Raw genomic sequence first — 13,551 nt, forward strand, 5'->3', positions numbered from 1 at the left:
ACACACACACACACACACACACACACACACACACACACACACACACAGAGATAAACAACGGTTAAACAGATCTGAACAGCTAATTCATTCTGAGAACCCGTGTGTTGTCAGAGATGCATGCGGCAGCTCCGGGTTCATTTGTACTTACAGGCTGCTGTCGGTCAGCGACAGTGTGTCGGCATCGCTCGACATGCTCTGCTGCTCACTGTCATTGGCACTGGTGGCTGGAGCGCGAGCGTAGCCCATGTTTGCGTAGTATGGGTTTACCGGCTCCCTCCAGGGCCTGAGGATGAGCATAGAGAATATAATGTGGTGAGCTCGCATTCAAATGTTGATGCACGTACACATCCATGCACACACAGGCACAAGGGTCAGCATGAAGATAGGAGTGGTTCATGCATTCTCAGAGGCTTTTCTTCCGTTACATTAAACAAGATTTCTATGACCAGGACATGTCTCGCCACTTCTCATGTTTGATTGCTTCTAACTCAGCAGGTTTGGTTTATTATTTGTCTTCAATATTTAGATAATGAATCATTTAAAGAACATAGTGACAACAACTCAATTCTATACAGAAACCCTTTTTATGTGGATGCCCAATCAGTGTTGATGGTAAACAGTCAATTGAAGCGATAAATTCCTCAGCGAGTGCTTTATTAACCGAGAAAGCAGAGTTCTCCGCAGCAGTATACCCAGGCTAAATACAGCTGAAATACATTGTTAAATATATCTTTGTCCATAACATCCTCTGCACTCGTGTTTTGGGATGCCACTTGCGGCGTTGGAAACATAGATTATTTGCAATAAAAGCGACGGGGCGACGGGTTCTAGAGAACGTCCCCGGGTTTCCAGAGATGAAGACTGGGAATCAAAGCTGAAACAGCAGCCTGTAGTTCTTCCTTGCCTCCACCTGCGTCCCTTCCACGTCAAATGACGCTGCTGGATGCAGGAAGATCAACAGACCTTCTCTGTCAATACAGCACGCGCTGAGGAATTTATTGCTTTGATTGACTAAATTTACCATCAACACCGATTGGACATCCACATGAAAAGGTGGCAAATGTTCCCTTAAAGTAAAGAATCAACAGACTTTTCCTACGATGGAATGTACTTTTATATATTTTTTTCCGTTTACATATCACGTATCGGGAAAGTGTTTTCAGGAATGTTGCATTTGTGCCAAAATGCACTATAAAAGTGAGATGGGTAAACTGTGTAAACATGGAGGTATTCATCACAGTCTTCCTTATGAACCTTGACACACACACCTGTACTCCCTGCTGTCTGGCCTCCTCCGGTTGGTCGAGGCTCGATGCGGTGCTGTCTGCATCAGCAGGCTTTGAGTCAGCCTATCAGCTTGCGTGTCTCCACACTCCTCCTCGTCCTTCTCGTCCTCCCTCACACCTCCTCCACACCTAAAATCAGATTCAATTAGATCCGAAACATCACAAACGATCTTTTATTTCACGCGTCATGAGAATGTTCTGACGTTTTGTTCGTGCTTCGCTGAGCGACGCAGATGAGTCGGTGGAAAGAATTGTTGAAATTATTCCAGATGACAGGCGTGAATCCTGTGCAGTATATGACATTAATTCTGCATCATCTCACCTCCACTCCTCATCCTCAGCGAGTGTGGGTAAGTACCCGGGCACAGGCTTGGCTAGCCCCGATGAAGGGCTCTGATCGCTGGGGTTAGGCTTGGGGCTCTCTCCTCCCGTACGCGTGTACTCCAGGTACAGATCCGACTTCAGGAACAAAGGGTAGGTGTTCTCCTCCATCATGCCCTGGATCTCTGTCTGGGCCTGGAACAAACACACAAACGTAGCGGTCACTTGGGCTGGGTAGCATTAACAAAAGTGTGTGTGTCCCACTGGCTAGCTAATCGTCGCTGCACTGCACAGAGCTCATACAGCGGCTCCACTAAATGATACACAAAGAAGTTACTTTCACTTCACATAATGTTTTAGCACTCATTTAGGTCGGCTCGCAACTATGCTCTTGATTTAGGCTAAACACAGTTCCAACACTGCTTAGCTTTTGAAAACAAATGTGAACACATTTTACGAGGATTACTATATATGTTATATAGCAAACTAATACCCACTCCAAACACAATGACACTGAGTAAACCCATGTTTATGAATACAGCTAGTTACACATACACCACACTGACACAGAGAGGTGTGTTATGAAGGTCAATCTCTGCGATAGTTTGGGTGTCGTGTATATTATCAGTACCCTGCCATCCGACACAGCAATACTGATTTGCATTAGTCATAAACAACAGCCTCAAATTTCAATCACTTAGTCCGGCTTAACCTGACAATGTCAAAGAACTGAGACAGCCTGTGTCATCCAACATGCATTGCTGTTAATAGGAACATTAAATCTGTGTTTTAATTACCTGTTCAAACATGGCAGGGTCTGGATGCGGCCTTCCCACACAGTCTCTGATGAAGCTCTTGGTGGCGGCTTTGATCTGCCGGGAGACAATCCCAGTTCCGTCTACAATGTACTTCCTATAGATGGCCTTGGCCAGCTTTGCCCTCTTCTCCTGGCTCGTCTTCCTGAACCCCGAGCAAGCAAACCAGAAGTCGAGAAGGTCCGCGCACCCTTCCTGGCAGAGGAAGTTTCGGAACAGCTGGATGCCCTCCTGGTCGTCCAGCAGAGAGTGAAGCGACTCTGCCCACTTCAGGTACGGTGGAGTTGGTGAAGCCGAGCCCTCGGGTTCATACCCCAGGTCCAGATCCGGGCGACGCGGGGTCGCAGACGATGAGGAGGGCGCGTAGCTCGATAGATCCCCCATTTTAGAAGACGAGGATGACGGAGGATAGCCAAGAGTTTGGGAAAGGTTGTTTGGACGGGTGCTGGCTGACTGGACTGGGGGGTCCAAATCAGATCCCTCCTCACCAGGAACTGGGGGTCGCGGAGCATCCTCGGTAAAGTGGGTAGGGCCGCTCAGAGAGACCACAACCCCACCACCACCACCCCGGTACCCAATCCCATGTAATTCTCTGACAACACTCATGTCTCTGATTGCACAAGGGAGAGGTCAGATGTTCCCCTCTAGCAATGATTTTGCTGGCAAACAATTCACCCTACAATGGAAACAAGAGAAGCAGTTAGCCGGGAGTTGACACCAATGAAATAAACATTATGACTAAGTTGATAGAGGTGACTCATCTGTCAACCCCTTCGTTGTGTCAGACCACACATATACATGTACACAGCAGCGTTATCAAGCAGCAGAATTAGATGATGAGCAGAACAGATACTTAAAAATAGAATAGAGCACGATATAAACAAGTGTGGTTGAGAACGAGGAGAAGCGGATCATACAAACTGAATGAAATGTATTATTATTATTATTAAATATATTGGTAGAATGCTAATATGAAATGTAACGTTAGGAACCAAAACATGTCAGCCTAAGATACGGTGTTATTGATACCGTCGGCTACTTAAAGCTAGCAACTAAGACTCCAGCCTGGACCAAAAACTATTTAATGTTTTGTGCGTAAAGCTGAAGTTCACCATTAAGTTATTGTCGTCAGTTTAACTGTTAGCTTAAACGCTAGCGCTAACAGTTGTCAAAACAAAGCTCACACTTCGTGTAGCTGGACACGATCATTTCCTAAATAACCAACTAATGTTAACAAGCTAAGACAGCTAGCTTTAGCCTTGCAGCAATGCCACCACCGATGCCAGTGCTTTGAAGTGGGAATCTCATTCATCTTGGCCTGCAAAAGACGGTGGGGGATGGGTAACGTTACAGAAACAAACTCTACAACCACACAACACGGGCCTGCCTGCAAAACACTCCAACAATACTTTGTGAGAGTATTCGTGGCGGACAAACTCGTTCAGAAGCAACATCAACTTTCCAACTGATTAACGCCAACAAAAGCAGCCGATCTGAGATCAAACAAAACAAGAAAGCGAGGGCACGTTTTCCACTCTACTGGCTGCTAGCTCGGTGCGTTAGCTAGTTTTTGGTTAGCTCGTTAGCTTAGCTAGTTACGTTAACGTCCCGTGTTTTCCACACAAAGTGTTCGTCCTACCGTCTCTGTGAGCCCGATCCCCGTAATCCGCTGCATTGGGGATAGTGGCGCGAACTGTGTGCTCCAAAACGCAGCATATGGAAAGCTTTCTGATATTAAATATTGACGAAAATGACCCGTCGACTGCCCCCTCAAGTCCCCATGGTGGCTGGTTTCTGAGCAATAATACAGCGCGAGCGAATACGTGCGTGCGCGCCGGCGCCGTGCGGTAGTGTAGTGCGTTTGTAGAACTACAACGAATAGAAGAGACACACATAGCCCATCAACAAGCTCACAGTTTAGCAGTGGTGGTTTAAGTATTTTTAATTATTTACTTAAGTAAAATTACTCATAAAACCATTATGCACAAGGACTCCATTATCAGCAACAATCCTGTATTCAACCTAAGGAAAAGTGCATTTGTGCAACAACTAAAAAAATGTATTTACTAAGTGCTCACTTTGCAGTGTAACATTATATATTATATTATTACTGAGGCATTAACATTAAATAAACGTAGTGTAGTAAAAAGTACAGTATTTTCTCTGGAATGCAGTGGATAAATAAAAAACAAATTGCATGTAATTAAAATACTTAAGTAGGGTACAAGAACTTCAGAACTCTAGATACATAGTTTAGTAAATGTATGTAATTCGTTTTCATCACCGCAGTGAGTTTAAGTAACATTGCATTGACAGTGTATTGGGTAAATACAGTATGTGCTACATACACTGATCTTCCACTTAAGTACATATATATATATATGTTATCCGATAATTGTAATGGAGAAAAAAAGTACAATTTGCCTCTGAAGTGCAGTGGAGTAGAAGTACAGCATAGCATAAGATTAAGATAGCCAAATAAAGTACACGTACCTCATAATTGTACTTAAGTAAAGTAGTTGAGTAAATGTACTTAGTTACTTTCTGTCACTGACATTGTATTAATTTAACTATCACATTACAGATAATAACGGTTCTATCTGTCACAGTTCTATGTCAGGGTAGTGAAATCGCGCTCAACAGCGCCCCTGCCGACAGCAAGAGGTCATTACATAATTTCCCAACCCAAGAGGGAATTGCAATACAAACGCAAAACTACTGATAGACTCTAATTAGTGTATTACAGGGTTAATGATTCGTTGTTTGTACCACACGTTGCTATTAAGATAAATTAAATGTCAGAATTAATTCAAACTGAGAAAAATTGTCAGAGCTCGACACAGGAGCAGCAGCACAGAAAATCATGAGCAGGTAGGTTACATCTTACTTTGCTCCGGGAGACCAGCCGACTTTAAATGTGAGACAAATCTGAGGACAACCCACATCTCGAGGAGAAACACTGACGAAATAGAACAAGCCGACTCACCGCGCATTTTTTTCTTACCTCTGGACAGGTGTTCAGATCACGGAGCCCACCTCCACTGGAAGTGTGACTGACGGGACGGAGAGAGCACGCGGCCGCCGCCACCTGAGCATCCTGCTTGTCAGTCGCCTCCGCCGGGCTGTCAGTCAGTCAGGAGCACCGGGCTGCCACCGGTTTGTGTGTGTGTGTGTGTGTGTGTGTGTGGGTGGGTTAGTGAGAGAGAGAGAGCGAGGGAAAGAAAGAGAGAGAGAGATTAGACTACAGTTCACATTCATATTACCAATAGCTTAACATCCCTTACTAATAATTTCATTTCAAGTTTTGATTTTACTGAACTCATCACATGTGTTTTACCTGTGAAACCTAAGAGAATGTGCCCAAGTACAATTTTGAAATAGTTGTATTTCACTTGAGTATTTCCACTCTGTGCTGCTTTATACTTCTATTCTGCTATATTTCAGAGGGAAATATTGTATTTTTGTTGTTGTTAAGTCTTACTATAAAAGCAGGCCATCAAAAACTGTATATAAAAAATTAATTACAATGAAAAAAATCTCACTAAAAGGTCCATTTAGTACCGGTTGTGGAGCTTTTGATTATGAGATCTTCATCAGCAGATGGATTTTGCAGTTTTCTCAGCATGAGGTGTTATTATCTCAGCTTACAACAATGCTTAAATAAAATTAATGTCGCTATTTGTATTTAATTATAATACTATAAGAAAACTAATAAAACACAGATTTCATAGCAAAAATTACTAATAGCAGCACAAGTTAGTACAATACGAGGTAAAATCCAACCTTCTTCAGTTTCGCAAATTAAAATTGAGCTGTACAATATTATAAAAAAACTACAAGAATACGTCAGAGTTAATTTTCTCTTTTAAATATGAATAAAGAAGACCTCTGAAATCAAACCGTCACATGCAGTGGTTAGCAGAGTAGTTTACCGTGCCTCCTGTAAGCCGCTCAGGCTGGCCCATGAGGAGAAGGAAGGGTCGGGTGGCTCAGGTGAGGTCCAGACACCCGTCCTCATCTCTCTCCACTCCTGGATGCACAGTTCTTCCATAGTGATCTGAACCTGGGGAGCAGAAAGGGGGGGCATTTAAAAATCAAACTGACATCTTTTCACATTCATGTAACAGTAGCAATCAGAGAAGACCATACGTACAATCAGAGAACAATGTAAATATACTATTCATAAGGTGAAATAAGAATATGTATTTTCTGTGATTTTGGTCTTTTTAATAACACGATATAGCTTAAAATGTGTGCTCTGTTGCCTCTATTGGTTTGCTCATACAGTATAGGGGGCGACCGTGGCTCACTGGGTTAAGAGGGTTGTCTGGTCAACGGTTCGATCCTCGACTGGGACGTGTCACGTGTCGAAGTGTCCCTGAGCAAGACACTGAACCGCGCCTGTCATTGGCAGCCCACTGCTCCCTATATACAGGGATGGGTCAAATGCAGAGGTCAAATTTCGTGTATGTGTATATGTATATGACAATAAAAATGGTTTCTTTCTATTATTATAATATTACTTTATTATAAATATCTTTTGAAAGCACCAGTAGTCCGTCCAAAATATTGTCACGTATTGATGATTTGGCATGGAGATATTGAGGATTTCAGTTGGAAATATTCGATTTTGATCAGCATTGCACACCCGTCATTTGAGCCTAAAACTATTTAAATTGCCGTTGAACAGTCAACCAGTGTGACGTTGTTCAGAGGAGCCTTTCAGACCGGGATGTTTCCAGTGGTGGTTTTGAGAAAAACGAAGATGAAATGTACAGTGTCTTTGATTAGCAGCAGACTTTACATGCTGAGCTAAACACGCCTCATTATGGAAATGAATTCATATCACTTTGGCTTGTATAACAGTCAACAAACACACACACACACATACACACACACACACACACACACACACATGCATGCACAGGCTCCTGCTGCAACAGGCTGGTGTTGTTATGGTTGCTGCAGTGCCCCCAGAGACAATGAGGAGAGAGGGAAGGGCGACAAAGAGAGAATACTGAGGAAGATGAACTTGACCTTTATGATGTCTTGGTGAGGGAGGGTTGGGGGGCATGTTGGTACTTATGAATCTATAATGAATCTCAACAATGTATGTGTGTGTGTGTGTGTGTGTGTGTGTGTGTGTGTGTGTGTGTGTGTGTGTGAGAAATAGTGGAGGTCTGAGCTCTTAGCTGAAGAAAGGTCATCACACAGGGGGGGCACTAATGCACCTGGCCGCATGCTCCACTCTTTCTCTTTCTGTATGTATGAATCTAACAGAGCTCGTTATGTGTTGAACTACGCTCATTTGCTTTCTCGCCAAGACTTAAAGGAGTAGTTAGGATTTTTTGAAGCAGGGTTGTATGAGGTTTCGTATCCATAGTCAGTGTATTTACCTTCAGTAGATGACGGGCAGCACACCGTCAGTTTGAAGAAACAGTCCGGAATACCAGAACAGGAGCAAAGCAATGTTCTGATGTGGACGGGGGCAGCAGCTGAACATATTTTAGATATCTTAAAGAAAGGCTCCCCTAAAAAAAAAATCAACATCACTTTAAGTGATCTTGAGAGTGGTGAGACGTGTGTTTAAGTGTACGCTATATTCAGAGTTTTTTCCTCGCTTTCTCTTGCTGTCAGACAGCACTTTCAGACGGAGAACTAAAAGTGAAACTCATATCTAAGCTCTCTTCAAAGCCACAAGACTCCGTACATAAAAACAGTGTAGATAGAATTCCAATCGAATGTAGGTAATACACTGACTGTGGATAAGTACCTCATACAACCCCACTTCAAATAATCGGAACTATCCCTTTAAAGACAAAGCCGATGCCACTCATACCACCGATAGCTTAGCTTAGCATAAAGGCTAGAAACGGCGAACCAGCTAGGCCCGCTCAGTCCAAACGAAAGTAACACAATCCACCAGCACAATTAAAGCTCGCTAATTAATATGTTATATCTCATTTAATGCGTACAAACTCTGAAAAAGTCAGGTCACATCGTGACATCATGTAAAACTTACTACATTTATTTGAATGAGTAGATGCTTAAACTGTCTACCTTCCTTTTGAGTTAGAGCTGAACTTCAACATGAACAGCAGTCACATTCAAAACGTTTATATTCAGTTAGATTTAAATGAATTCTGATGAACATTTTTTGTGATGTTTGTTTATTTTACAGTTGGAACATATGATATATATATATTTACCATGAAACAATGTTCTGTAAATCGTTCAGAGATGGTGCCACACCTTTTATACCGGGGGTGTCCACCCTTTTAATATCTCTGGTTTGTACTTTCTCACAGCATTGTGATGCTTTGACCTGTCATAGTAGGAAAAAGCACAGGTGTCCAGAATTACATTAACGATGGCTCCTTTCAAGTCAAATGTCCCAGTAAACCATGAAAGTCTGACAGGGAGCCAGCATGCGCGACACCACGAGGCTGAAACTGAATTCAGCCGCCATCAGTCTTATCATCTGTGCTTTTCCTTCTGTGACACTTCAAGACAAGTGTGTTTTGTGAGAATGTTGCAAATCAATGACTAGGATGGCTTCATGGCAACATTGGACTTTTAAATAATCTTTGCATCAATGTATGTAAATAATGACCTTGATTATTTGAGAATTATTTGGTTTCTCAACAGAATTTCCAGAGAATGTATAATGTCACGGCAATTATAATGATATCGCCATATGAAATGACATCAAATGACATTAGACAATACAGGATTTATCCATCTATTTATCTATCTAGCTTTCAATCAATCAATCAATCAATCAATCAATCTATCTATCTATCTATCTATCTATCTATCTATCTATCTATCTATCCATCTATCTATCTATCTATCTATCTATCTATCCATCTATTCATCCATCCGTTGCAGCTGGTACTGATTAATTATAATGTCAATGCCAAATGAAGGATCCATATCCACTGACTGATGACCCTTGATTGCTATAGTTTGAACTATTTGCACAGTCTCAATGAAAATACACAGAGACCCAATAAATTACCATCTAAATATTGTCAAGTATGTGATGAAAAACAACCATTTCCAGTGAAGATAAAATTGGATTATTAATTCTTAAATTGAGGCAGCCCCCATAGCCTACTGAGACGGAGCTTTCTGTCAGTGTGCTGGTCCAGCTCAGGGGTCCCTTTGTTCCAGCTGCCACAGCAGATTTGGGCGTCTGTACGGAGGCCTGTCAGAAACAGGCTTATCTCTTGGGGGCCTCCCAGCACAAAGACCCATTTAGATGCTCACGGAGAGTGAAATCTTCATTATATACCCCTTGAAAGAGGAACAGACCTCTGCTCTTTAAGATAATTAATTGGAGACGAGTATTTTTGTGTGGCTCCAATGGTGGCTACAAAACAAAGGATAAGGAGAATCTAGTACAGTGGATCCTTTTATTGCGTTAGACATAGAGTGAGTTTGTTTCAATGTCGATGTTTCAAGTCTGTTTGTGTTCATCTTTACTTTAAAAGTAGACAATGTCACAGAGCTTTGAGGGACATTGAGAGTTGAAGCTTATCACCTCTTTTTTGTCTTAATCCTACAACTCCAGTTTTTTCGTTCTCTTAAAATACTCTAATTAAGATACACCGAGGAACAGACAATATGTGAAATAAAGAAACCACTGCATCAATATCAAGGGTTTCCAGCCGTACATTTTCCATTCATGTATCTCTATATCATCCATCCATCCCTCCATCCACCTATCCATCCATCTGCTGGCCTTTCCCAGCCATGCCTGTAGTGAGAGTGTCAGTATATCTGCCATGGCGTCCTGCTGATGTGTATTGTGATGGGGCTGAATACTCCAGCTACCAATATGGCCTGCACCAATACTGGATTAGCCACAGTGGATTAGCTGCCTGCCCTCCTGCTGCTTATTCAAATATTGTTTCACGTATTGTCATCATTGGGGCAGAGCTCTGGCCCAGTAGCCTTCAAGCTACCGAATATTCTCAAAGAAAAAAACCGGGACAAAAAAAAAAGAAGTCTTTTGGTTCCATTACCCCGCAAAAGCGTCTGATTTCATTTTTTTTAAGCGAATGTGGAATATGGACCGCAGCGGGTTTGGGAGGTAACGTCGATGGGTTCGGAGAGCGACTGCAGCCCTAGAACAGGGAGAATAAGGAGGATGGAAAGATGATGGAAAGCAAAACCCAACCAGGGCCAAAATCAGGCATGAAAGCGTGCCTTGATCTTTGATACATGGTGTTCTTCTTTTTTTCTCCACTCTCCCTTTCTCTCTTTCACCCTCACACATACACTTGGGAGTCAAGGCAATTGATGTGCTGCCTTTGATGGCAAAGAGAGGCCTATATTAACGGCCAAAAGACCATGATGAAAGGAGCTGAGAAAAAGAAAGAAAATGGGTAGAAAATGTGTTATCAGAAAGAATGGCAACTCATGTTAAATACTTGGGATGGAGCGATGGTAACCAGACATCGGGGCGTTGAGGGTTTGATGGTTTAACGGCAGCGGAGGAGAGGCTACGGTAGACGGAAAGCTTACCGTGCTAGCCCGGCGGTAGTGGTGGCTGAGGTTGTCCTGGTGGTTCCAGTATGTCATGCTGGTGGTCATCCTGTTAGAATAAGGGACGTGAATGCACCTGCTGCGTTGCCGGGGTTCCTCCTGGTGATCCGGAGGTCTGGACGCCAGTGGACGTCCCAAAGCAGGAGCGGTCGCCATCTTTGTCCCGTTGTTGTCTTGGATATCCTCTCCTGCGTCTTCATCCCTCCCTCTGTCCTTTGATCATGCCTCCCTCCCTTGCTCTCTGCCGTATGACATCATCACGCAGCGGTATCGACAAGCATCAAAGAACCTCTGGGCAGGACTGTGTATCTGTCGGTCTGCGCGTTTGAAAGGGGTGTAAATATGGAGCGTAAAGAGTCCTGTACCCCCCACCCCCCCAACGCTCCCCGCATCCACTGTTCTCCTCTCCCAGCAGATGCATGGTTTATTTGGCCAATACAAAACTATACAGACACCATGCGCACGCACCCACACCACCCATCTCTCAGACGGTTGTATCCCAAGGCCCCCTGCTGTGCCTGTAGCGTTTGATGATGTGTTTAACGGCTTCATTCATCCCATAGCTCGCTCCTTTCCTCCATCGTTTTTTTTTTCCACCCTCCTTATCCATCTTCTCAAGCTGTTGCAACAAACCCAAATGTGTCCTTTAGTCAACTTTGTGGCTAAATGACAGTTAATTCCCTCTCAAACGGATCTAGCAAACACTCCTCCTTGAGTCGCCACCCCTCCTTCCTCCCACTTTGACTCTCATCCCCTGCTCTTTCTCTCTTACCTCTTACAGCTGGTCGGTACCATTTCCAATCCTGTTAAAGTTGTATGTCCTCTTGAGGAGCCCTTCTGTCTGTCTGTCATCTGCCTGAAAATCACATATACATGTTTCACTGTCACACTCTCAATCCTCCGCGGCAGCTGTTATCCAATCCAATGAGATCTTCCCCCTAAAAAAACACACAGAATTAGCAACAGAATGAGCAGCATTTGACCAAACATTCACGTATAACGGCAAACTGAATAAAGCCAATCAACTTTCCATAACTATCAGCATATCTCTGACATACATTTAACTTAAATAATAAACATTATTCCAGCAAGAGAGCAATTCTACAGAAATGGTGAGAAGTTGTAAAATGGAGATTAAAGTTTTTAGGTTGGTAACAGATAGAAAAGTTACCATAAGGTGTTATTTTATGCATTTTAGGGGGAAAAATGCAAAAGTTAAGATGGCAGTCACTGCTACCTGCTAGGGTAGTTATCTTTTAGCCAAACTAGTTTAGCTATTTTATTTAGTTTTGAGGAATAGATAACTGAATTACCAAGGTGTCAGCTCATGAAATTTGATATTTCTCAAGAGAGTGTTGTAAAAAAGTGAATCAGCTAAGACTAGCAGTGGCTAACTGCCCAGCTATCTTTCACTTGATAAGCTTGAGCTATGTTCTTTGAGCTTTCTTGTTAGCTAACTACCTCTGCCATTTGGTTTTAGCTTTATTTTGTGGTTGGTTATTGAACATTTTACATTTAGTTTTTGCAGATTTTTTTATATCCTAGAGTATAATCATTTTTCATATGGTGAAACCGTTGTCATGAAGTCCAACTCAATTTTGACTAAAATATGTAGTTTGAACGTAACATTTAGGGAGAGGCAAAAATCTTTGTTATGTAAAGTGTATAGTCAAACACGTCCTCCCTTAACAGCATTGTTGTTGCTGGAATCCAATTATATAATATCGTAATTACTTTTGCTGATAGCTAATAAGCTTACTTAAGCTAACCTATTAAAACCAAACCGAACAATAATACTGCAGCTGAAACAAAGGGTTTATGGTAAATTATAAATCTGATATATATAGCATGGGTTCAATGTCTTGCTCAAAGAAACTTTGACATGCAGAAGTGTCTCTCAAAGTGTCCTTTAACCTTAATAGAGGACGACCCGCTCGCCCCAATAATGTGTACTGTAATAACAATGTTTTACTGTGTAATTAAACTTTAACATTTCCTGCACATGCTTGAGAGGTTTTTAATAACATACAGTAGTTTTTACATTCCAGTTTCTGATGCATTACTCATGAAAAGCTGAGGAAATACCTGAGGATTTACTAGCATCGCAGCCCACAGTGTTTACCTGTAGTAGATTGTAAGATTAAACTCAGTATCGGTGAAGCTAATAACATGTGAATGTATGTAAATGTATGTTGCCTGTAGAAATGCCAAATTATAATGCCTTCAATAACATCTCAGGAGTCTTGGTGCAATTCATAGGCTGAGTTCTTTCTGTGTGTTCAATACAAATAAGGGCAAATTCATAAAAGCCTCATTAGTGAAATAGTGCTTTGATCCACTTTCTCTTAGCACTGATCATCGGACAGTTAAATAAAAGAAAAGTAAAGCTTGTTTTAGAGTCACAGAGCTGATGTCCCAGTTCCACCTCCTCTCCTCAGTCTCCTGTTCTTCTATTTTCCCAGCTTTTCATTCACGTCTTTACTCTGCTCACCCTGCCGCCTCTCTGCCCCCATGTCCCCTCTGCTGTCTAACTAATTGTCAAGGTTCTTGTTAGCATTATGCTAAAATGCGTCTCT

General features: G+C 42.4%; 1 protein-coding gene across 2 annotated transcripts in view; it reads right to left on the reverse strand.

Annotated features, from left to right (window-relative positions):
- Nucleotides 1–5,406, reverse strand: part of LOC116392052 (axin-1-like) — a 12,512-nt gene extending 7,106 nt beyond the window's left edge. The window contains exons 1-5 of one of the 2 annotated variants that reach the window (XM_031863185.1): nt 4,062–5,406; nt 2,405–3,098; nt 1,609–1,802; nt 1,269–1,415; nt 149–283 (exon numbers count right to left, since the gene is read on the reverse strand). In XM_031863185.1, the coding sequence (XP_031719045.1) occupies nt 149–283; nt 1,269–1,415; nt 1,609–1,802; nt 2,405–3,028 (1,100 nt within the window). In that variant the 5' untranslated portion in view covers nt 3,029–3,098; nt 4,062–5,406. The remainder of the gene's footprint in view (nt 1–148; nt 284–1,268; nt 1,416–1,608; nt 1,803–2,404; nt 3,099–4,061) is intronic. The other variant, XM_031863184.1, reaches the window with a different exon arrangement.
- Between the last annotated feature and the right edge of the window lie 8,145 nt (nt 5,407–13,551).

The sequence above is a fragment of the Anarrhichthys ocellatus genome, unplaced genomic scaffold, assembly GCF_004355925.1.
Source record: "Anarrhichthys ocellatus isolate YVR2014 unplaced genomic scaffold, GSC_Weel_1.0 scaffold28, whole genome shotgun sequence".
NCBI classification, from domain to species: Eukaryota; Metazoa; Chordata; class Actinopteri; order Perciformes; family Anarhichadidae; genus Anarrhichthys; species Anarrhichthys ocellatus.